Source organism: Chaetodon trifascialis, chromosome 4 (genome assembly GCF_039877785.1).
Source record: "Chaetodon trifascialis isolate fChaTrf1 chromosome 4, fChaTrf1.hap1, whole genome shotgun sequence".
In the NCBI taxonomy this organism is placed as follows: domain Eukaryota; kingdom Metazoa; phylum Chordata; class Actinopteri; order Chaetodontiformes; family Chaetodontidae; genus Chaetodon; species Chaetodon trifascialis.
In genome coordinates, this window is record NC_092059.1 from 25,017,143 (window position 1) to 25,040,619 (window position 23,477).

Sequence of the window (23,477 nt, forward strand, 5' to 3'; positions counted from 1 at the left end):
ATACGGTAAAAACCAGGGTAACACTAAAACTGGAATGCCTGTGCATGCAAACATATGATAATGTGTTACACGGAATTTATTAGTTGCTTATAAATGATACATAAAGGGAATTGAAATATACATATCGCCATACAATGGCTTCAAGGTCTGTATGGACATAATAATGAAACAATATCCTACATAATGCAGAAGAAAGCACTGGAATTAGAAACAGTGTCATCATTTCATGTTGATCCAGCAGACTTCAGTTAGCAAGTCTCTGCAGTACATTAGTTGGCAGAGTTACGAATCACAGCTGAGCAGATGGTGCTGCAGAGTCTCAGAAGAATAAAACATTTATTGTTCAAGTGTAAAACACTCATTAAAATATTTTCAACGCAAATTGGTTGGTGTCAGCATCGGCCCCAGAACTCAGTCAGGCTCTGATGTGTGTGTCTCTGTGTGGGTGTGTGACTACTGTAGGTGTAAAATACAATAAAGCAAAGGTGTAGCAACAAAGACTTAGTGAAGGGATGGCACTGCTTGCTGCAGCCTTTCATTACTGTTAATCTGATAACTGTGTGTGTTTCTGAGTCAATCAAGTCTATAAATATCAAAGATGACCCAGAGTCTAAAGAGATGTCTTAAAACGGCTTATTTATGAAAACAAAAAGGCTGAAAAGATTCAATCTTAAATAATAGAAACTTCAACTTCAAAGCATAAAACTGATTTAATATTGACATATATTTAATTATGAAATATATTTTCACCTTCTCATACTGTACTTTTTGTCTTTCTCGTTCTTTTTTGGTTTTCTTTTTAATTAAAAAAACATTTCATGTACTGTCTGAACTTCACCACCACCCATCCCTTTATCTGGGGGACATTGAACAAACTGAATGATTATGCTTCATCAAGAGTCTGTTTTGCATTGGAAATAGAAAGTATTTGCATTAAAGATAAAATATTCTTCAGTGGAAGGGAATAATCTTAAATTCCAATGGTGCTGCGTTCATGTGTCTTGATGTTGTAACATTACTGCAGTTCACAGGGGACACATGCAGAGATGGAAATAGTTCTAGTATATCATACTCGAGTAATATGAAGGGCTACAACTGCATGAAATTTCAATCCAACGAGACCAGTGGAACAACATCATGCCACCGAGCCCTGATTGTGGCCAGTGCATATCACTGATTATCAATAAAACATAATACAATGGCTTCCCTCTGTTCAGCCTCACTACAATTAAGAAAAGAGGACAAAACTCAGACAATTAAACTGAAGTGGCCAACAATAGATAATAAGAGCTATGCAAAAAGCAGAATTAGGCTTCAGAAATTAAATAACTGCCAGTTTAACAGGAAACATCTCCGAAGCAGACAACACATAGATGTATAAACAACATAAAGCACATGTTAAAGTAAAGAGAGCTGATTTTACAGAGAACAGTTTTTACACTCTGTGCAGTCAACACTGTTGTGAGGCAGCGCAGTGGAAGCGCTCACCTATCAGAACATCTTTCTCTGAGCCTTGTGCTCTTGGTTTAACTTCTCGGCTTGACCACTCTCAGTTCATGTTTTAAGCAGTCCTCTCAGCCTCTCTGTCCCACTGCAAACATTTAGAGCTGAACGAGGGTCTGCAGTCACAGCTGTGACAGAAGTTGTCAGAGTCAGCAGAAAGACCTCACACTGAAGGAAGAAGTTCATATGTAATGTAGCAAATGTAGAAGTCACTGCTGGAGGATCTGTAACAGTCACTGCTGAACATAAATATTATATATCTTATATGTTTATTGAATCATCATAAATAGTGTCTAGCTGTGTCCAAAAGCTTGCTCATAGTGGTTGTTTGCACTTCATTTTCTTTCCTCCAGGTGGGATGTGTTCCTTGGGGGATAGTTGGGACGAACTCCAGTGACTCAATGGAGGACGTCCCTATAGACGCCAACAGCACAGGAGTGGACAGAGCTTGTCCCAACATGGCGTATGCCCTGTTGTCCTGTGTGGCCGGCACCCTTACTCTTGTTCCCTACCTGCGAGTCTCCTCACTCCCCAAGATCCTCCTGCTCCTCCTCCTCTCTGTCACCTACACTGTTGTCATGGAGACCAGTGGCTATCGCCAAGCTGTGGGGTGAGACTGAGCTGCATGTGATGTGTAGTTTAACATGGAAAAGATGTGTATTTATGGTCCAGTGTGAGCTTTAATTGATATTTCTTCTTTGTCTTTTATTTGCCTGATAGGGGATTTCTGTATTTGCCATTATAACAAAGTTGATGAATATAAACAACCAATCAACCCATTTTGTTTGTGTGTGTCCGTCAGAGGAGGGTTTCTCCACACTCGGGGGTATGATCCTGTGTTGGCAGTCTTGCTGTTTTCTGGAGCTCTAGCGCTTCATTCAAGACAGCTTGACCTGAAGCTGCGGCTTGACTATCTGTGGGCTACTCAGGTATGTCTGTTTGTATATGTAGCACACCTATAATTGCTCATGCATGCATAAGCATTGTATTTGTTCAGTAGTACTCCTGTGTGCTGCAGAAAACCTTATCAGGTTTTGCTGCGTCATCAAGTAAAACAGTATTTGGGGGATGGCAGTAACTCAAGTCATAGGGCAGGTTGGCTTTTGGTTGTTGGTTTGTTCCTGAGCTACTCTCATCCACAGCTTTAAGTGCCTTTGAGCAAGACGCTGAACCCCAAATTGCTCCTGTTGTGTTTAGGGGAAATTGTATGTTTCCTTTTTGCAGCAAGTTGGCCATTGATTATGGGGACTGATCTCCTGCTCCTTTTGTCTAAGTGAAGTGTTCAGCAAGATACTAAATCTCAAATTACTCCTTGTATGCATTCAGTGAAAAAGTCCCTTTTAAATTAATGTAATGCACTAAGAAAATTTCAGCCTGTTTCCAGTTGAACCAGTTTCAAGTATTTTCCAAAAGCAGGTATCATTTATCTTTGTTGTTTCAAGATATAGACACATACACATGACCAATATACAGTATATCCAGTTTTTTCGCATTTCTCTCAAACATCTATATTGGTATCAGCCTTGGGATCCAGTATCAGTTGAGCTCTAGTGGTGATTTCAGATGTTATAGACATTTCAAACGTTTACATTTCAGCATGTACGTCCCTGTTAAGACCCTTCAGCCGGTTACATAAGGTTGATGTGCTGGTCATTATTAATGTTATATATGTAGCAGGGTATGTACTCACAGATGGCCTTCACTGGATGAGAATCTGATATATTAAATATAAGATCTGACTCTGAAATTCTGAATCTTTTTGTTTATTTCGCTCTCTTTTTTAATGTATTAATTTGCTCATTATATTTTGGTTTTGGATGATCACCTGACTTTATTGTAGTTAATAAAAAAAATACTAAAAATATATTATTCACCAAAAAAAAGAAAAAAAAAAGATACGGACTCTACTTTCGAAGAACTTAATGAAATAAGTTGGTTTCTGGTGGAAGTAGTGGTTGAAATATTCTGACTGGACTGGCAGATTTTTCAAACAAAAACTTTAAGACTAAGGTTAAAATTAAGGCTAAAATAGTTTCATGTAATACATATTTTGTCAGTGTGTTTGAACAGTGTGTTTGTGTGCTTGCCTGCACAGTGCTATGCAGTGTGGATCATGACAGTATATGTTTCTATTTTAAGAATGACGGTGAGCATTTGTCTTGTTTGCAAATCATTATCTCCCTCTAGTGATAAGGATAAGCAATTACAGCTTCCTTTGAGTTTTGTGCGACAGTAAAGCTTCATTGTGTTTGGACGGTAGAGCAGCAGTTTCACTTTGGATCAACAATCACATCACCCTGCCAGGACTTATCTCTCCTTATCCACTCATGTGTTGTGTGATTGTGGATGGTGTCCAGGCGGAGGAAGAAAGAGATGACATGGAGAAGGTGAAGTTGGACAACAAGAGGATCCTGTTCAACCTGCTGCCAGCTCATGTGGCTCAGCACTTCCTCATGTCAAATCCCAGGAACATGGTGAGCATTCACGGACATGTTCAGGCTTGTCCACCAAGGATCATCAGTCTGAAGAGAGTTAACGCCTCTCAGAGCAGCAGAGACCTAATACCTCCCAGTGTTTCCTGATAAACCCACAAGGTGCTAGTTTGGAGATTTGCAGGTCAAAAGCCATCTGGACAACTGAGTTAAAAATGGGCCAAATTTAAAAGAATGTCATTTAGACGTCAATATCAGTGGCTCTCATCCTCAGTACAAGGAGGGATTTTTCATTTGAATGACCTCTCCAAGGCTGGAGAGGCAACAGAAAAAGCCTGAAAAATAAACCTAATTTTAGAAGTTCAACTACCTGACCGCTATTTACTTCATGACCCTTTAAATTCATCTTATGACCTATTTTGGGATCCTTGCCTTGCAATGAAAACACTGGTACAGGTTACCTACAGTATAAATATAATTTCAACAGCACTCAAATGACAATATTCTAATCTGAAGAAAGCTCTTATGTGTAATTTATGGCCTCTAGTTTTACAGCAATACACTGGCCGTGATGCCATGGTGGAGAGAGTTGCCTCACGAGCTGATATAGACTCACTGTCAAGTAGTTACCACAGGATCTTTGTTATTATATGATAAATTATGAGGAAAAAACTCATGTAAATGTGGACAAAATCAAGCACTCAATACTGATGAAGTATTAAGGAATTTTGTGGAAATATTACAATATTTTATAATACTGATGTTAGAAATTACATACCAGAATCCAGGTTTGCAAAGGTTCACTGTAGATGAAGCGGCAGATATGTTATGTTCAGTAGTGACAGTGTTCCCTGTTCCATATGAATAATATAATACATCTTCTGCTGCCCTCATGAAATATGTGTAATAATAAATAATCAATCAATAATAATAACTGTAATCAATAACTAATTTCTCATTTAGCCTTTTCATGCAAACAGATCTGGATTTGGTTAAATAACTATCTTAATGAAATGAGATACCATGACTGCTGAGTGGACACATTTCCTTATATTAAGATAATGATGAGTGTTCCCCTCTCATTTCTGTCTGCAGCCGAAGGTAAAATTTTATTTATCTGGATCTCGGGGGTGATAATGTTCTGTAAACAGTAATAAAGGGCAGGATATCAGTAGCTGAGATGGCTGCTACAGGGACAACCCATGCAGGTCATTACTTTTAATTAGCCCCACCTTTTCAGTCTCATTACTGCTGGCTTTGCACATACTGCTGCAGGTCTTTAAGCCAGCTTAAACTGTCAGCCCATACCACAGTAAAACTGACCAAGGCATCAAGATGTCTATTGACAGATCACCACATTTGTTCCAAGCTGGTAATTAGGTAATACTGAAAAAGAGGATATTTGATCTTTGCATGCCAACAAAACAAACATAAAAACTTCACACAATGCAAATGAATGTCCTATACGCTCTCAAAGTGTTGGTGTCTGAATGTGGGAAAATGTCTCAGCCGTGTGGGACAATGAAACTGCTTCCCTGACCATGTGTTGTGGTGTTAAAGTGGAAGTGTGAGCTGACAGCACTGTGTATCTGTATGCTCTGATTGATGAACATCCCCTCCATTAATCTCTGCTCCTTCCTTGGCCCCCTCCCCTCCTTTCTCACAAAGTGATGTAAACATACATCCTCTCAGGAAATTCATAGCCAAAAGTTCAAGCCTGGTTTGTAAACACTAAAGCTGTGTCCAGATTCTTTATGCTAAATCTTTATAGTATGGAAATGTTTGTATCCAAATTTTGTGAATTTCAAAAAAATTTGTATATATATAACACAATGGATGGAAGCATGAAGTATTCAGCTAATGGCTCATAATCAGTGAACACTGTGCCATGCTTCCTGTCAGGGGACATTTTCAAATTAATATCAAGGGAAACAAAGTGGAGGCAAATTCATATTCTGATGTTAAAAACCAAAATCTGTATTACCGTAAACACTGTGGCTATTACCAATGTTTGCATTGAACAGCATATAGGCAGGGACATGTGGCAAACCTTCAGTGACTAATTATCTTTAGTTTTTATCTCTCATATTGCATGCATGTATTCTAAAATCTGCTTTGACCATTGTAAAAGCAGATAAAAGCAGGAAATGGTATCATGTGGTGCTTTAAAGGGTCATCTTCATTTGTATGGTGATTGCATAATAATAAGATTTTGCATAGTACAAAATATTTTGTGTAAATAGACACGAACTGCAATTAGGGCGCAGCTTTGATGTTGCAATCCAGAAATCAGCCTGTTTAGCATATTAGAACAAAATCTGGGATAAATTGTAGCATAATGAGCTCAAGAGCTGCAAGAAGGGGATCTTTGACGTACAACATGACCATCTACAGACTTAAAGCTTGAATGTTTTTTGGCGTCATTGGACAAAAATTCCATAATAACCCTTCAGTATGCTGTAATTCAAATGGTCTGAGAGAAAACTAGGCTGTACCACCTCTGTGCCCACTTTTAAGGCTTTAGAAAATCTAGCCCGTGATGGGAGACTTTGGCCAATCATAAGTCATTTCAGAGACGGGGCTTTCCTTTTCAAATTTCGACATATAGCACAAATCATATGCGTGAACATGTCCTGGCTCCACACGGAGCTTTCGGCTCATTATGATCAATGCCATGGCGCTCGCGTGGAGTGGCAAAGAGGCATGGTGACAAACACTGGGGAAGGCCACGAAGGGACCAGGGTGCTGGAAAGGTTTCACACCTCGAAGAGCGGGCCCTATGAGGCTTGAGGTTTGTCAGGTCAACTGACTCCTTCTACTGCCTTTTGAACTTGTGGGGTTTTGAGAGGGGTGTAGCAGAGTGATATGAGGCAGCAGAAAGAGAGACATAAGGTTTGTATAGGTTTGCATTGGTTGGTTTTTCTGGGTAATGGGAAGGGACACATCTTTTCATTGCACCTTCCCTGCCTGGTAAATATCTAAGTCTTTCAAACTCCAATACCCCTTGTTTGTTACTCAGACTTTCTGTTAAAAATGTTAAGACTACAATCACAAGATGGAATAACGCTGATGACATCACAATGACATCATCTAGAGTTGTTTTCTCTCAGCTGACAAAGCTTCTGCAGAGCTACAGAAGACATTATATAACTGTCCTCATAGGCTGAGTGCTGTCGTTCTCCCTATATCAAGTAAACTGAACTGTGACACTGTGAGTAGAGCCTTCAGATTCATCTTTTAAATGGTATCAAGAAACCCCTGAAGTGTCACCCGTGTAGCCATTAGTCCATTATTATTCAAAACTAACAAAAGCACTTAAAAGAAGGATACTTTGCACAGGGTGAACATGGTCATTGTAGTTTATTGTAAACCATCTCCAGGACTGCATTTTCTACCTTGAGTATGCTCTGCAGTCACTGCTCCATGTTTCATTGCTTTGCTAGTTTGGTGAGTGTAGAGGAATAAACTACATTGGATATAATTATCATTCTGAAGGAATTGTCACCCAGATGCAACAGTGTGGCTTGTTTGTACAGTTTTTTGGGACAGCAGTATGGCACATACAGGCATAAGCACAGGTGGTCCTGGTTAAGTAGGGTAGATTCAGTGTTGTTTTGGTCTTGTCATGAGTTTTGATCATAATGAAAAGATAAAGTAACGCAGGTCCTTTATCAAACAGTGGGCTGTGCATCAGACGGTGCAGGGATCGTCTGAGGCTGAGACTAGTAAACACTGGAGGCAGGAAGTCAGGAAGTATGTTTCCGGCACATTGGTGACCCCTTGGAGCTGTGGTGTATAGAAAGACTTCCTCTCTTTCCTCTGGGCTAAAGTTCACCCATACACTGTATTCATAACACAGCGCAGTGGGACTCTGCTGCCTGGAATTCAAAGTTTCACTGCTCCAACAATGATTGAAAAAATGTGACAACAGTTTTTATTTGATTGGGAACTACAGTGGCCACCACCAAGCAAATGTTTTGTTCCTTTATACACATATCAGTCCCTGAGATTTGTGCCTAACTTGGAACCAAAACGGTTCCAGCGTTCTTGGTTGTTTTATGTCCTTATTCTGTATTTCTCAATACTTGGCACCTGATTGGTTATACAGAGACAACATGAACATGAAGCTGCAGAGCATGTGGCTTTTCTGTTCAATAACACGTCAAACTGTATCAAGATACACATAATTCACAAGGAGTACAAAGTATGTACGAGTGATTATTTAAAAAAAATTGTGAAATACAGTCACATCACAGTTGGAAATTTGCTGTACAATATATGGCTAAAGGAGACACGGAATGCACAGTTTTACACAACACATGGTAAGTTGGTCTTTGAGGTTAAAATTGTATATCGTTCCAAAGATTCTTGTCATTTTGGTGAACCAACCCTTTAATGTCTTGTGATTTCCACAGTGTCCTTCTTTGCACTTTTTTGAAACCCTGGTGTTTCAGTAGGGTAAAGCTCGACCAGGCCAGTTTTGACCTAACTCTTCCCCCGTCTAGGACCTGTACTACCAGTCCTACGCTCAGGTCGGAGTGTTGTTCGCCTCCATTGCCAACTTCAATGACTTCTACATTGAGCTGGATGGGAACAACATGGGCGTTGAGTGTCTCAGGCTGCTCAATGAGATCATCGCTGACTTTGATGAGGTGAGTAAATGTTTTGTGTCATCGTAAATCTGCAGTTTTAATATCTTTTTCCTGTAGGTTTCATGTCTGTCTGCTCTGCCTTTGGAGAATTTGGAGGGAAGCTCTGTTGCACTGTGACCTTCCATAACGCCAATTTCAAAGATGACATTGTGGCCATGACTGAGGGTTTAAAAAATACTATGTTTATTGACGCAATATAATAAGCAATGGTTGCGGTTGGGCAAGTTCTTCAAAATAAGGAATTACTTACAGATGAATTTTGGCCTGCTTGAATCTATAATCAGTAACATTAAGCACTAATTTACACAAACACGCAAAAATAGGCCATTTTAAATTGCATTTGGATTTGTTTGCCAACACAACCTATAATATATATGAACTTAAACTGACAATTTACTCCAATTTGATTTGAAATTTGTAGTAGTAATAGTAATTCTTTCCTCCTGTTTTTGTCCTTCTTCTTCTTTTTCTTTCCAGCTTATGGACAAAGAGTGCTACAGGGACATTGAGAAAATCAAGACTATTGGCAGTACATACATGGCTGCAGTAGGGCTGGTTCCTACAACGGCCTCCAAGGTACACATGCAGTAGCTATATTTAGATCCCATATGAGTTTTTGTGCAGGGTATTAGCACGTTTCAGAATGCACACACATTTTTGAGAGGCCTAGTATTTTCAGGTAGTTATTTCCCGAGTGTTGATATTTAGAACACTGTCACGTTTCAATCCACAAATCCTCTGTAAGGGATTACTGGCCTCTGTGGCGTCAGCATATTTTGCATTCATAAAGTTTCTTTAAATCCTGCAAAGCTGACAAACAAAAGAGTCCTTTCTGCAACTTCAAGGAAAAAAACTTGGTGGTGGTTTGACTTTAGGGAAAACCCTGGTGCGTGCTCTTGTGGATCGTGGTAGATCATAATGTATATAATTATGTCAGGGAAACAGAACGGGAGGCCAATATCACTTCCTAACTTGGGTTGTTTGTGCATAAATCTATGCTTTCTTGATATTTGAGTCTTTTTGCTGATTCATAGGCGAAGAAGTCCATCACCTCACATTTATGCACAGTGTCAGATTTCGCCATCGAGATGTTTGACGTCCTGGATGCCATCAACTACCAGTCTTATAATGACTTTGTCCTGAGAGTAGGTGAGTGAAAAGACACACAAGTGCACACGCACACATACACACACACACACACACACACACACACTGGTCTAGATAAACATTGGTGTCAGAGCTTCTGACCTATTCCACTGGACGCCATTTATGCTCAGTGCCAGTAAGTTTGGAGGGAAATGCATCACAGAAAGAGCGCTCCCGTCAGGAAGCTCGTCACAGCGAGACCTGAAGTTTTGGGTTCCATTGTGTTGGGTATCCTGTGGGGAGCCTGCAGCAGGAGCCCTTGTTTAATCCCAGTGTGGCCTGGTGTATACAGTGCCATCCTGTCTGCAGACTGTGGGGCTCCACATGTTTGTGTGCTTGGCTGAACCCTCTTTGCAGAAACACAACTTTTGGTAACCTGCGTAATGCTGGATTTCCAGAAAGTCCAGAAAAAAGTTGGGCCTTGTTTTACCTGGTCTATAACAGCAGAGGCACCTGTACTAATGATAGTAAGTCCTGTTTTGAGTATTGAGTAGTAATGATATAAAAAAAAAAGAAAATGGACCAATCTCACACCAGATCATGCACTGAATGTGCAGCAATCAGCTTGTCAGATTTTACATGACACACATATATGACATTTATCTTGAAAATGTCCTTTGTGTTCACATGCATTGGATGTTATCATTATATATCTTATCATTAGGCGATGTATGGAGAGGACTTTGTCTCAGTTTGACTTTCAGCATTCAGAGACCTGTCTGAATGGGAATATTTGTGACCTACCTTCTAGGACATGCGACTTGACTTGTGACAACCCTTGAGACTTGACTTTCACACAAATGTCTTAAAAGCTGCTCTGGTGGGGATGAATAATTTCATGCAGCAGGAGATACAAAAACTTTTGGAGGCACTGAAACATTAAATAAATTAAAAATCAGCTCAAACCATCTGTTCAAGGGCTGGTCTCTGGTTATACTCATTCCAGGTATCAATGTGGGACCAGTGGTGGCAGGAGTGATTGGAGCCAGAAGACCTCAATATGACATCTGGGGAAACACAGTGAACGTAGCCAGCAGGATGGACAGCACTGGAGTGCAGGGAAAGATACAGGTACAGTCTTCTTTCCATCCATCCATCCATTTCCGCCTCTCGGCCGTTGACAGCTGGAGCCTATCCCAGCTGTCAATGGCCGAGAGGTGGGGTACACTCTGGACTGGTCGCCAGTCGATCACAGGTCTTCTTTCTTTCCCTTTATTTAATCAGATAAACAGGTCACTGGGATTAGAATCAGTTTCAGAGACAGAGCTGGTCAAAAGGACACCATAAAAACAGCATTATATTCATAAATGCAGTCCAGACAAAATAAACACGCCAAGGACACTGTCACACATGGTATAAAATAGCACTGAAACATATGCAGTTGTGGTGCACATACTGGTATTTGAATTAAAAAACAAAACATCCAACTGAAATGTGAAACCAACTATTTGCGGTTTTAGGGAGACTTTAGTTTTAGTTTTTAGTGTAGCTGGAACTCTTTCTTGGCAAACAGTAGCTGGGCACAGTGACTGTCTGGAGTCTTGTTGTTATAGTCACGTTTTGGTACAACAGAGATCTAGAACCTGTCTCACACCATATCAGGCAGCCCACGCTTTTGTCTGAGACACCCTGCAGAAGTGCTGGGTGGACCATTTGTTAAGCAATAGTCCCAACACCACAAATCTCTATCTATGTATCTGAGTATTAGAGGCATTAGCAGTCAGACTTCAGGCTAGCTGTTTGACCTTGTTTCCAGTCTTTATGCTAACTCTACTAAGGTCTCATTGCTGTAGTTTCAGACTGGTATCAATCGTTTTATCTAACTCTCTCAAAGAAGGGTTATTTTTTTCAAAATATTGGACTTTTTTCTTAAAACTGACTTTAACTTAGCAAGAATACCCTCAGCTTTAAGTCCTACTGTACTTTATTTCAGGTGGGAGAGGCAGCATATTGGAGCATCTGGAGAACTGACAGTCATCTGTGTTTCCTCTGCAGGTGACAGAGGACGTCCACCGTCTCATCACAGACTACTATAACTTTGTTTGCCGCGGTCAGGTCAGTGTGAAGGGCAAAGGTCAGATGCTCACATACTTCCTGGAAGGGCGTAGGCAGTGCCGCAGAACGTCTCAAACCCAGCAGCAGCCTGGCAACGCCGAGCGCCGCTCGAGCGCGTTCACCCATGGCAGCGTGTGCACCAGGCTGAGCCCCGCCCCCACCGTGACCACCTACGCTGCCATCAGGACCCCGAGCCCGGCCATGGCCAAACCAACCACCTCCACCAGCACCACCAGGTACCTGCCCTCTGTCCCCACGGCAATGGTGTGATGGCTGCTGTCTCCATGATGACCAGGGAAAACTAGAAAATGAGAATGGATGTGGGGAAATAGCATGGATGGCAAAAAGTTAGCAGCAGCACAGAGAGTTGATTAAAAGAGGACAAAGCAGAGCCGTTCTCCACTCTTCTTCTGCTGTCTCTGGGACACAGAGAGGCTGAGACACTGATCGTCCAATGGGAGGCCTGGACTCGGGCCTGGACTGCATTTAGGAGTGATTGCGGGAGTCTGAGGCGGCCGCATACCCTCTGACTCTCCCTCCACACTCGAGCCATGTTTGTTGTTCAACACCGCAGGGTGTCATGAACAGGATACAGGATGCTTTAGCCACGTTGCTCTGTCATCAATCAAAGGCCAAGAGTGTCTCCACGATTTCAGAGTCGACTCCCAAAACTGCATCCGCAAAGACAATAAACTAAATCAAAAATAAAAACACATCGCAATGCACAATTGATAGTGTAGCACGCAAGTTTCTCTCAACAACCCCATCGGGAAATTCCTTTAACAACTTTAGCTGACCCTTTTCTCTCAGTATAAAACCAAATCAGTGCTGTTGCCTTAGCGACCACTCCTCACAATCTGTTTCTTGCCATTTTTTGTTGCCTTTTAGATTCTTTATTGATTTTTTTCAACTGCAATTTAGAATTTTGAATTAATTCCAGGGGCATTACTGTCCAAGAGATACATGTTTTTAAAGTGGATGAAGCCAAATGTATAATTGTAAATGGCAGTTAATGGTTAACTTGCCAAAACACGACAGGGCATTGCCTTTAATCATTTCCGGGTCGGCGATACCGCATGTTTATGCCCCTTCACTTTAACCTTCGAACGGCACATGAGCTAAACTCTTGATTCCCTGAGCCGGGCTGCTCAGTGTCTTTAAGTGCATGATGCCACTGCTGCATTCCAGTCATGTTTGCTGTCTGTTTCCCTGTGATGCTTGACTTCCAGATTCTTCCTCGTCAAAGTGTAGCAATAAAGCGGTTTGTCTCCTATCTCAGCCTATTCACCCTTGCATGCTGTAGCCAGCTGGATCCTATTTTGACCTGATAGTGTATGTAGCCAATAGAGTGTGCATAGCTAGCCACACTAGTCTGTATCTCTGTGGAGTTGAAGCATGACTTAGAAACTTATTTTCTGTATTGTGCGAGTGTGATTCCTTCCTCATGGAATTCTATTTAAAAAAGAAAACCCTTTTCTGCGTGCTTGTTTATGAAGAAATATTTTCTATTGTTGAAATATTCTGTTTTACTATTTTTATGAACTAAAAGCTGCTTTGGACGGGAGAAGAGAACTGCTGTTAATGAGGAGACACCCAAACCTCCGTGTCTGGCTTCCTCATACAAATCCAGATGATTTATTTTATGGTATAGCATGCTACTCACAGTATGGCTTACCACAACCATTAACTCTCCTCTAATCTGTTCTAGCATGCACTGCCTGCAAGCCTGTGGCTCTTACATGCATGCTTTGATGAAACATTAATACAGGCCGAGCAGCAGACACACAGTCACTCTCTTTTAATGTAGTCCTCGTGCATGCGCTAAAGGTAGCGGTCCTCTTGAATGTAAGGTGCTTTTTTGACCCGTGTCTTCTTCATGAGTTTGGTGTGAACCTTTTTTGAGGACAATTTCAGGACGGTTTGACATCAGGCCAGGGGTTCCTCCTCCTCCCCGCTCCTGCTGTAGTCAACAGGTAGCTGGTTTTCAAATGTGCCAACCTATTTTCATAAACATATCAAACTTTTCTTGTTGAGCTGTAGCACAACTGAATGTGTGGCTACGGTTATCGTGGGTTTCCTTTTGTTGAATGCCTGTATTTTTACTGTTTGAGTTGTTTCCTTAACAGTTTTGTAACTCAAAATGTTGGCAAGTGTTGATTTTGGAGAGATTTATTGGGACACCATGACCCAACTGAACTGATGTTGATGTAGTCATATTTGAAATAGATTTTAAAGTCTATACAGTAGCTGGAAAGCTTACTTTGAGTTTCTAAGAGATTAAAAATGAGGATTTTTATACACTTGCTTTAAACAGTTGATGGAAAGCTAATGGAGGGAGTTATGTATAATATTTTTCCTGTAAATTGGATATTTTCATACTGTATGATACGGGTTTCAATTGTTATATGTAGGTATTACTAGCTATTATTGTACATTGTAGAGTCTTTTTCAGAGATATATTATGAATGATCCGATATTTGTCAAGTTCTTTTGTTGAAGATGTATTTATTGAGATGTTTTATGTGAATGTAAATTTTGTTAAAGATGATATTTTATACTAAGTGTTTGCACTGCGATGATATTGACGTATTATGATTACAAAATAAAGCCAGCGATGACGTGTCTCCTGGAGTAAGAGAGCTGTTCCTGTGCTCATTTTCACAAATGCACACACGCACACGCGCACACATACACACACACACACACACACACACACACACACACACACACACACACACACACACACACACACACACACACACACACACACACACACAGTGCATATGGAGAGGTCATCATACTCAGTTATAGTTATGTAACAGTAGAAAAACAGAGTCGCTGATGTAAGAAACAACATTGGGGTCAAAGTCAGCCTGGCTCCAATGCTGTTGTTAAGTAGGAGCCTCATGCTATTGTTGTGTGTCTGCCACCAGAAAAACATGACTGTAAAGTGTACATAATGTTGTATTTTGAAACTGAAAAGGTTTCGAAATGTTGAAACTCAGCGTTTGAAAGCTTGAAATCTAATAAAAAAATGTTTTGCAAGATTGAAACTAAGCTTTGAAGGCTTGCATAATGTTTTGTCTAGAAAAAAATTCAAATCCCTGCAAACACTGTTTTGACTCACTTGATTTACAGTGTTTCTTCAACACATTTGAAGAGTTTCAAATTTGTCACAGTCCCTTCGGTGGATTTGTTTTCCAGGTATGGAACCTTGTAAATGGGGATCTGAAAACTTGGCCGCATAAAGTTTTGAAATGTTGAACCTGCAGTGTCGAAAGGGAAAATCTTTATTTTGAAAGTATTACAGATGTAGTACATTTGTACTCATGTTGCAGACTGTTCGTTCACAGCTGAGATTACAACACCCACTTTTCAGACATCTGCCCACACGGTTGCCACTTTGCGAGTCATGTGATTTCTGGCAGCATCGTCTCACAGCTCTGCTCGGAAACTGGTTTGAAACTAAAAGCCGGGATCCAGCAGGCAGTGACATTTGCTCTTAACCTTTTGTTTACGCTCTGCTGAAGTACACTTCAATAACATGTTATATTTACTGGGTTTGGTGGTTTCTATTGTTTTTCCAGACTACTTAAGATGAAACCATGTCCACATTCGTATGACGATGGAATATGACAGTCAGCAGCTTGGATAATAGCATGTGGGGCACTGAATTTGATGAATTTACTGTCTATCAGCTCAGCGGGAGATTGTGGTGGAACTCAAAATGTTAATTGTGTTTGTATTACTCTATGGGTAAAAAAAAAAACAATTTGTCCAGTCACACTTGAGAAGCAGCAGTTTTGCACTCGGTGTGTGAAGGAGAGGTGCTGCATGTCTTTCCTGATGCTGTCAGACTGTATAACCAACACTGCTCCACACACGTGTCAAATCATTTTAACTGCACAGACATATTACTGGACTGTATTTTACACTCTTTATAGCAAAACAGTGCTATTAGACCAAATCAATATATTTGGAAGTCACCATTCTGCTGCCATAAGACAAACAAATACGCAGAGTGCTGGTTGACGTGCTCTTATACAACAATAAAAACATTTCCCTTTGCCAACCCCTTCCAAGCTTTGTTTGTGTTTCCTTTTTACTCTGGTGAGTTCCACTGTCATCACTCTTTTAATGTCCCCATGCATTATGGGTTATTTGGTTATTCCTCCCAGTAGGGCCTGCAGAGTTGTGGGAAACGGATACATTTCTCAAAAGTCGACCAGAGAGTCCTTAAACACTGGCAACAGCTCTTTAACCTCATGAACACGTCAAAGTCACAAGGGCTGACAGGCTAGTATGTGCCCTGACAAAGGCCTATACAGCCCATATAAAATGAAAGATGGCACCTCATTTCCCACTGACTGGACTGCAGCCCAACGTCATTTCACTCAGTTCTCCCACTGTTGACTGGAAGTACCTTTGCAACCATTCTAATGTAGAAGCCCACAAATGTAAACTCACTTTCCTCTTGTTCAATCTTACTTTTCCTGCCACAAATTTCTTCCACAAACCTTATGTATGTCTGAAAGGGGTGGCTGTTCTCCCAGGCTGTACCGAAACACCAATAAAGGAATTAGTGTCTGTTTTGAACCTGATATTGTGAGTCAAAGCATCAGACTTTTTATTCGTAGCATCATTGTACACAGAGGAGGCTAACATGTTGGCAAGCACAAAACTACCCTTGCCTCATTATTACCTGAGCAAATCAGTCCTGTTTCAGGTACAGCCCCGGTATCCTTAGAGAGCCCAGTAAGACTGCAACACATCCTGAACCAGCTGTAGACAACCCTGAAAGAGTAGACCAAGTATACAGCATGGACCAATAGCATGTGGCACGGCATTTATAGCATGTACTAGTTTGCAATGTTTGATCCTAGATTGGCTCTGGTGTTTTAACGAGTTAGTGCACCAAAGTCACACAATAACCAAATGACCCCCTTTAATGAGAAGCACCAGATCATTCATGACTACGTGACTAATCTGTCTTAAAAAAACATTACTGGCAGGATATGGGACACAAACTGCAAACTCTCTGATGTAAAATGACCAAATCTTTAATTTTCCTGATGAGGACAGTCTTTCTGTTTAGGACGCTGTAGGAGTCAGGAGTGTGAGAAAGGTGTCGTGACCTCATTGGGTTATGCATGTTTCTGTCTCTCTCCTCACCCACCCATCCCCCTCCTCACCCTCCAACAGAGGAATCTAGCAAGGAGTGGGGGGGTTTAAAGGGAAAAAGAAAACAAAACAAACGTGGGGCCTTATCATTGTGTCTATTTGTATGTTGAGCTGAGTGCGAAGGGATGTTTCAAGTCCTGTCGCAGGAAGAACCGACTTCCAAACATTCATCAGTGATGTGAAAATGTGTGCATGTGTGTGCTGCTGGTGTGTGTATAGTAAAGCAGCTGGAAGTGCTGTGGCATGTGGAGCATCCTGAGTGACAGGTTGTCATGGCAACACAAGATTGTGCAAGATTGTACAAGACACCTGACATGAAACCATCAAGGTTGTGTTTTTCGACGAGTAAATGATAAACCAGTCAACCACCCTCCTTCTTCTCCTATTAGCTTTGTGATTCATGCTGATTGTGTGCAATCACTGCAGAGGATGTCAATACTCCACTTTCTGTTGATAACCAAGAAATTTACAGAAGCCAGTGTGTGTGTGCATGTTTGTGTATGTCTGTGCGTGTGTGTGTTTACCACCTGCTGGACTCTGATATGATCAAACACACCCGGCTCTGGAGTGCCAATGCAAACACTCACACACTCAGAGATAAGCCAGCGGAAACGGGCCTTACAGGCCTCATTTACAGCTGTGGTGTAGCGGAACGGACGTCTATCAGCAGCCTGCGTCAGACGTAGCAGAAAGGAGATCGTTGCAGTAACGCAGCGGAGCAGGACCCTCTGCAGGCTTACCGATAGTTTTACTGCTTACCCAGTGACCCCGTGTGTCATAACATCCCTTACTGTAAACCCTGCTGGAATCTGGACACTCAAGCGTGGGAGGAAAAACACAACCCCAGTGCTTCAGTGTGTGCGTAGATCTTTGCAGATGCGTGTTTGTTCATTTTCTCTACTTACCTGCATACACGTTTGTATATCTCTGTTTGCATCTGTGTTTAAGTGAGTGCATGTTTGTGTGTGAGTGAGACCACACAAGTAATGAACTTGCAGCTCAACATCGAACGTGTATTACATCTGTAGTATGTACCTGAGAACAAACAGAGCACTTTCTCTGAGTGAAAATAAAAAACACCTGCTCTTCCGGGATCAGTGGTGCCCAAAATGGGGTTCAAGAACCCTGAATGGTTCGCATAGTAAATCTGATGGGTTGTGAAGTGATCAACAAGATAGGCAAGAAGAGGAAAAGGAGGAGGAGGAGGAGGAGGAGGAGGACGAAAAAACATTTCTGCTCCTCAAAATTCTGATTAGATTTATCCACCACCAAACTTTATGAGAGGTTGATGAGTTGTAACTAATGGTTTTATCAATGGTTAATAAATCAATTACTAATGCTTTATAGATAAGAATCTACATGTTTTTCATTCAAGTCAAACTTCCGTTCAAATGTCCGAAAATAATGAAACAATCAACCGTTAACAATCGGGCTGAATTCAAAGTCCTCTGTGCCTGTACTCCAGTGTGGATGTCCTTAAACGCACTGTCTATCTGACACATTGCATGGCCTGTCAGTACTAGGCTTGCAAAAGGTTGTTTTTCTGTGAACTCTTGGGCCTTGTGAGCTGCTCTAGATCTGTGTTGTGGATCTGGAGCACGTTCACAGTACAGACTATTTGCTCCACTTTTAGTCTACCATGACCATCACACTGTCAGCCACGCAGCACATTTTAGAGTTAAAGCCCATGATTCATCCTGAAGGACTGCTTTTACATTTTATCAAATCCATATGCAAGGTTTAAGCTCTCAGATGCTTTCAGTTTAGAGAACTGGGAATGTTCTTCCAAGAAATTTCCTGCCCCAACAGAGTTTCTGCAGGGTTGTGAAAGAAAATGTTTCTTCGAGGTCTAAAGCGAGTGCCAAAAACACAAACTCTTTTTTCTGATTAGAACAGAAAAAACATCCTCCTACAAGATTGTTTCTCGTCAAGGATTTCCCCCGTGCAAGAGTGTTATTCTCTCTGGCGTACGTTATGTTTTCCCTGCAAGCACATCAGCACAGATACACACAGGGTCAATGAACTCCATGTTGTGTAAGAACAGCAGTGACCCTTACTAACCTCCTCCCGCCGCTCCTGTATGTTTGGTCTCTTCTGAACATCCACGCAGATGGAATGTGACGCGCTGAGAGAAAACACCTTAAAACCTCCCAAAGAAATGTCATAATAACCTCCAAAACAGAGCGGGTCACGGTGTCCTGAAGTAAACCGATAAACCCTATGAAAAACAAGTGGATAACAATACTTTGACCTGGACACTGACGTCTCTGATCAGACACGGGACGTCTCATCACCAAGAGTGCATATTTTTCATCTTAGCTATAATGGCATCTCACCAAATTATTTTTCAGGTTTTGAGATATTTTCCTGTGATGAAATCATGAAATTATAGATATTTATTCCATTTAAAAAGCATAAAGAATTGCATGTCTTTCCATTATCTAAGGATAATCCACAGACCTGCAAAGCATTTTGAAGAAACAGTCCCTAACTGTTAATCAGGAGATCTGTGGATTTAAGTAACAGAGGCATAGTTAATTGTTCCTAGAAAGACAAGTTGCCATTCAATTGTGAAAAAAGGATCAACGAGATATATTAGACCTCCTTCTTCTCTCTCAGATGCACTCCATAAACTGCAGTTTGCCTTTAACATTTTCAGCTGCAGCTCTCAGCTTATGTTGAACGCAGACGAACCTAAGCAGGAAGCGTACAGACACTGGATGTTCAGGAAGACAACAAGTTTCGTCTTGTAATAATTCAATATCTGGCCTGTGAAATGTCTTGAAGTCAAGATGCTGGAAATCGTGGGAAGAAACTGTCTCAGTGTTGAAGCTGAGGCTAAAGACCAGTCGCTGCCACCTGTTTACCAGTTCTTGATTACAGTACTTTGTTGCACAATGTACTGTTGAACTCACACATGTTGTTTATCACAGCGTGCTGAAAACCGTAACCAAATTAAAACCACTCACTCATCATTGTGCTTTGTGATCCAGAGCTGGCTGACGAGCTCGCTCATTAAAGGAACATTATGCAACTGTTTTACCTTGAAATAACAGCTTCTAAATCATGTTGATGATACACTGAATTGTAATAGGGAGGTATAGTGGAAGTTGGGTTGAACGAGTATGATGTCCTCCGAGAGGCTTTACAGCACTCCATCACACACAGCTGGCTATGAGCTACGGGAGTGGCCAAAGAAGAGGCCAGACAAGAGGAAATCTCTGACTGACTTTTAGTTATTGGCGAGAGAGTGAATAGCACAAGTTCCAAAAAATATCAGTTCTTGCGCAACACTCCTTAAACTCAACTGAGCTGTTATGAAGCCATTCTGTGCAAACTTCCATCATGTTTCTACAAACATATTTTATCTTACAGTCATTGTGATGCGTCTCTGCTGTCTGTCAGTGAAGAACAGAGACGGCAAAGGAAGCCTCCATGATTTCTGCTCCAGCCACAAACTTAGTTGAAATTGATCAATCTGATATCTCTGAAAGAATGAAATGCTAAATTCAATGATAAATTACTCCTTTCTTACTTGTCTCTATTATTTTAGCAGTCTTGATATTGTTATCTGACTTTCATACTGTTTTACCCGTTGCATGTTTTCATTTTGTTACTTTCTCTGCAACTTTTTATGACGCTCTGAAGAGGTTTTCCACTTCAGTTTGAAATGAAAATAAAATATTTCGGAAATTTAGCACATAAAACTGAAACTATCTACACAGCCAGACACCATAAGAGGTAGGGGGAAAATATGTCCTTTGTGGTGGCTGAAACCATTCATGTGAAGCTCATTATGTGCCTGTTATGATCTCTGGAAAATGTACTTTTCAGTTCAAAAATACACTTTTCTTTCAACTGGAATTCCAAACTGCACAATTATTTGCCTCTCTTGGGGACAATGAAGATGAAAGTGAAGTGGATCCAAAAAGAGTCAGTACAGTCCACATTACAAAGAGTAGTGACTGCATACCCCACCAGTGTTTATCAGACCGCAGCGCTTCCTCACTGTAAATGATCTTTCAGTCTTTATTTACTGCAGTGAATTCTTTGATGTGGATGTTCTGGACAGACTGTTCTATTGTAACTGAAGAAAGGATCTTCAGACACAGGTTTGATGGAAGGAAAGGGGAGGAGGGTGAGTAAAGTAACAGTGAGGTTGGATGGAAAACTCCACATAATAGTGGTAAATCCTACCAACACAGCTCTCCTGACCCATTCATGAGATTGTTTCCAGTTAACTTTGCCAAGTGCAATCCTCTGGCTCGGACTTCCTCCTACTCCTCATTAGAGCCACGAGAGAGGGAAGCACTGCAGCGAAACACACACACACGCACGCACGCACACACACATGCACACACGCACGCACGCGCGCACGCACACACACACGCACACACACACACACACGCATGCATGCACGCACGCACGCACACACACACACACACACACACACACACACACACTCAGAGAGAGAGAGGAGGAAACTAAACACAATGGATGCTGGCGCATGGGAGCCTGGATTTCCTGGGTTTCCCACACACAAGCGTACAATCACAAGCTCACAAACATATACACTTATTCACACAGAAACACACTGTCACACACATGAACCATCGTGCAACATGCCAAGACACTGGGGTCTCATGAATAAATTGATTCCCCCATTCACAATATTAAAGCAGTGAGTGTCCTGAGACTCCACCGCCATGAGTGACCCCGGCTCTGTTTCAGTGTTTTTCTCCCAGACCTCAATCTACGATCTGGATTGCCTGTTTAATAAGACATGGATTATCCGATTAAGGAAATCTTGTGAGAAGGAGAGGAGAAGAAAAAGAACAACTTTGCTGGGGATTAGCGTCATTGTGCCCACTCACATCACATTCCTGGCTGCTGATTCTCAGCCCTGGGAGAGGACACTGGTTAGCCAGACCATGCCGCTGACGTGTCCTGGGACCGGAGACGACACTGGTTCACGCGCAGAGACCAGAGCTCCCATCTGCACCAGTACGTCAGCTTTAAAAATGCGTCATGCTCTACAATGTACATATTCTGTACACAAACATATGCAAGTGTTTTGATGTAGTTCAATCCTAAAGCATTAGTTACATAAACCTGTCCCATGAAGAGCTTTGATTCTATAACAAAACTTGTGATGCCAACTTTGGTGCCACTGTCTGAAAATTTAGACTTTATGAAAATTAAAAAGTATTTATTAATACTTCATACATACCATTCATAATTACGCCAAAGTCCATTTATTGACTAATTTCTCATTAGAAAAGACTTAGAACTGCAGACCTGATTGTTTATAAAGTGAGAAACCTATGAACCCTTGTGTGTGACTTATTAACGTTACCAACAAACAGATATGTATTTAGGTCTGTTAATTCTCTCTGACCAAGTCCAAGTTAAGTTACAAGTCTTCAATGGCATGTTGCAAGTCAGGCTCCAAGTCTGCAGTGTCTTTAAATACTGAGCATTAAAGGTGCTCTGTGGAAGTAATGCTTACATCCAGTGTTTTGTACTGGAATGCATTGTGATGTTGTTGAGGTCTAAAAAACATGTTAAATGCATTTCTTGCCATATTAAACATTTGGAAAGCTAATATATTTACACTGCATAGCAGTCTTCCTCTTCACTGTCGTTGTTGGTGCATTCCTGTGTTTACTGCCATCAACTGTGGATCAGTGCAATAACATGAAACCAATGACAAGATGTAAATTATGCCTGTACGTCCTCATGCATGTGGATGATACACACAAAATTGGGACCCACTCATAAAAAACATTGATCCATAATTCTATTAGTGGTCAACTTTGAGGTTAATTTTGAATGAAGATTTTCCTAGTAGGTGACTTAAAGCAACATTTTGAAGTATCCAACTGAAAAAATCCCATCTCCCCCTTCTCACCTCCCTCCAAGGCCACTTTCCCAAAACACACCAACACACACGGCCCTAACTATAGCTGGCTGACCGACTGTCCCGTAGCTCAGTGGGTCAGCTGGGAGATGTGAGCGAGGACTTTGCTACATCGCACGAACTCTCTTAGCACTTTTAGTCTAATAAATACATTCAACAACTCTGCCCATCGATTTCAACATAAGCAAAACAGCCATCACAAATGAACCTTTCAGTCTGAATTGCGACCCATCATTCATCCGGATGAAATGATTGGATGAGTTTATTACAGGCTTGCAACAGTCACAGATTTTTTTTTTTTTTTATTTCTGTCAGAGCATTTGATTTATTGATCCCTGTCAGAATGTTGAGATTTTCAGGGAATAAAAAAAAATCTCAGTTCATTTCAGAATAATATTCTGTATATCATATTGAATTCTAATTATTTATGCATGTCTTCATTAAAGTTAATGTTGCAGATGGTAATGGTGCAGATAATTTCATTTACTTAATACACTTTATGGACTAGGTAGCCTGTGATTTTCCCTGAGATCAAAAAAATCTGATCATAACTTATTATTATAAGTTATGATAAAAAATTTATTTTTA

At 41.0% G+C, this 23,477-nt stretch overlaps 1 protein-coding gene across 1 annotated transcript in view; it reads left to right on the top strand.

Annotated features, from left to right (window-relative positions):
• Window positions 1–14,426, top strand: part of LOC139330593 (adenylate cyclase type 1-like) — a 44,885-nt gene extending 30,459 nt beyond the window's left edge. Inside the window, exons 13-20 of the mRNA XM_070961587.1 lie at window positions 1,857–2,113; window positions 2,306–2,432; window positions 3,861–3,977; window positions 8,441–8,587; window positions 9,065–9,163; window positions 9,622–9,736; window positions 10,680–10,804; window positions 11,729–14,426. Of these exons, the coding sequence (XP_070817688.1) occupies window positions 1,857–2,113; window positions 2,306–2,432; window positions 3,861–3,977; window positions 8,441–8,587; window positions 9,065–9,163; window positions 9,622–9,736; window positions 10,680–10,804; window positions 11,729–12,058 (1,317 nt within the window). The 3' untranslated portion in view covers window positions 12,059–14,426. The remainder of the gene's footprint in view (window positions 1–1,856; window positions 2,114–2,305; window positions 2,433–3,860; window positions 3,978–8,440; window positions 8,588–9,064; window positions 9,164–9,621; window positions 9,737–10,679; window positions 10,805–11,728) is intronic.
• Window positions 14,427–23,477: the final 9,051 nt, after the last annotated feature.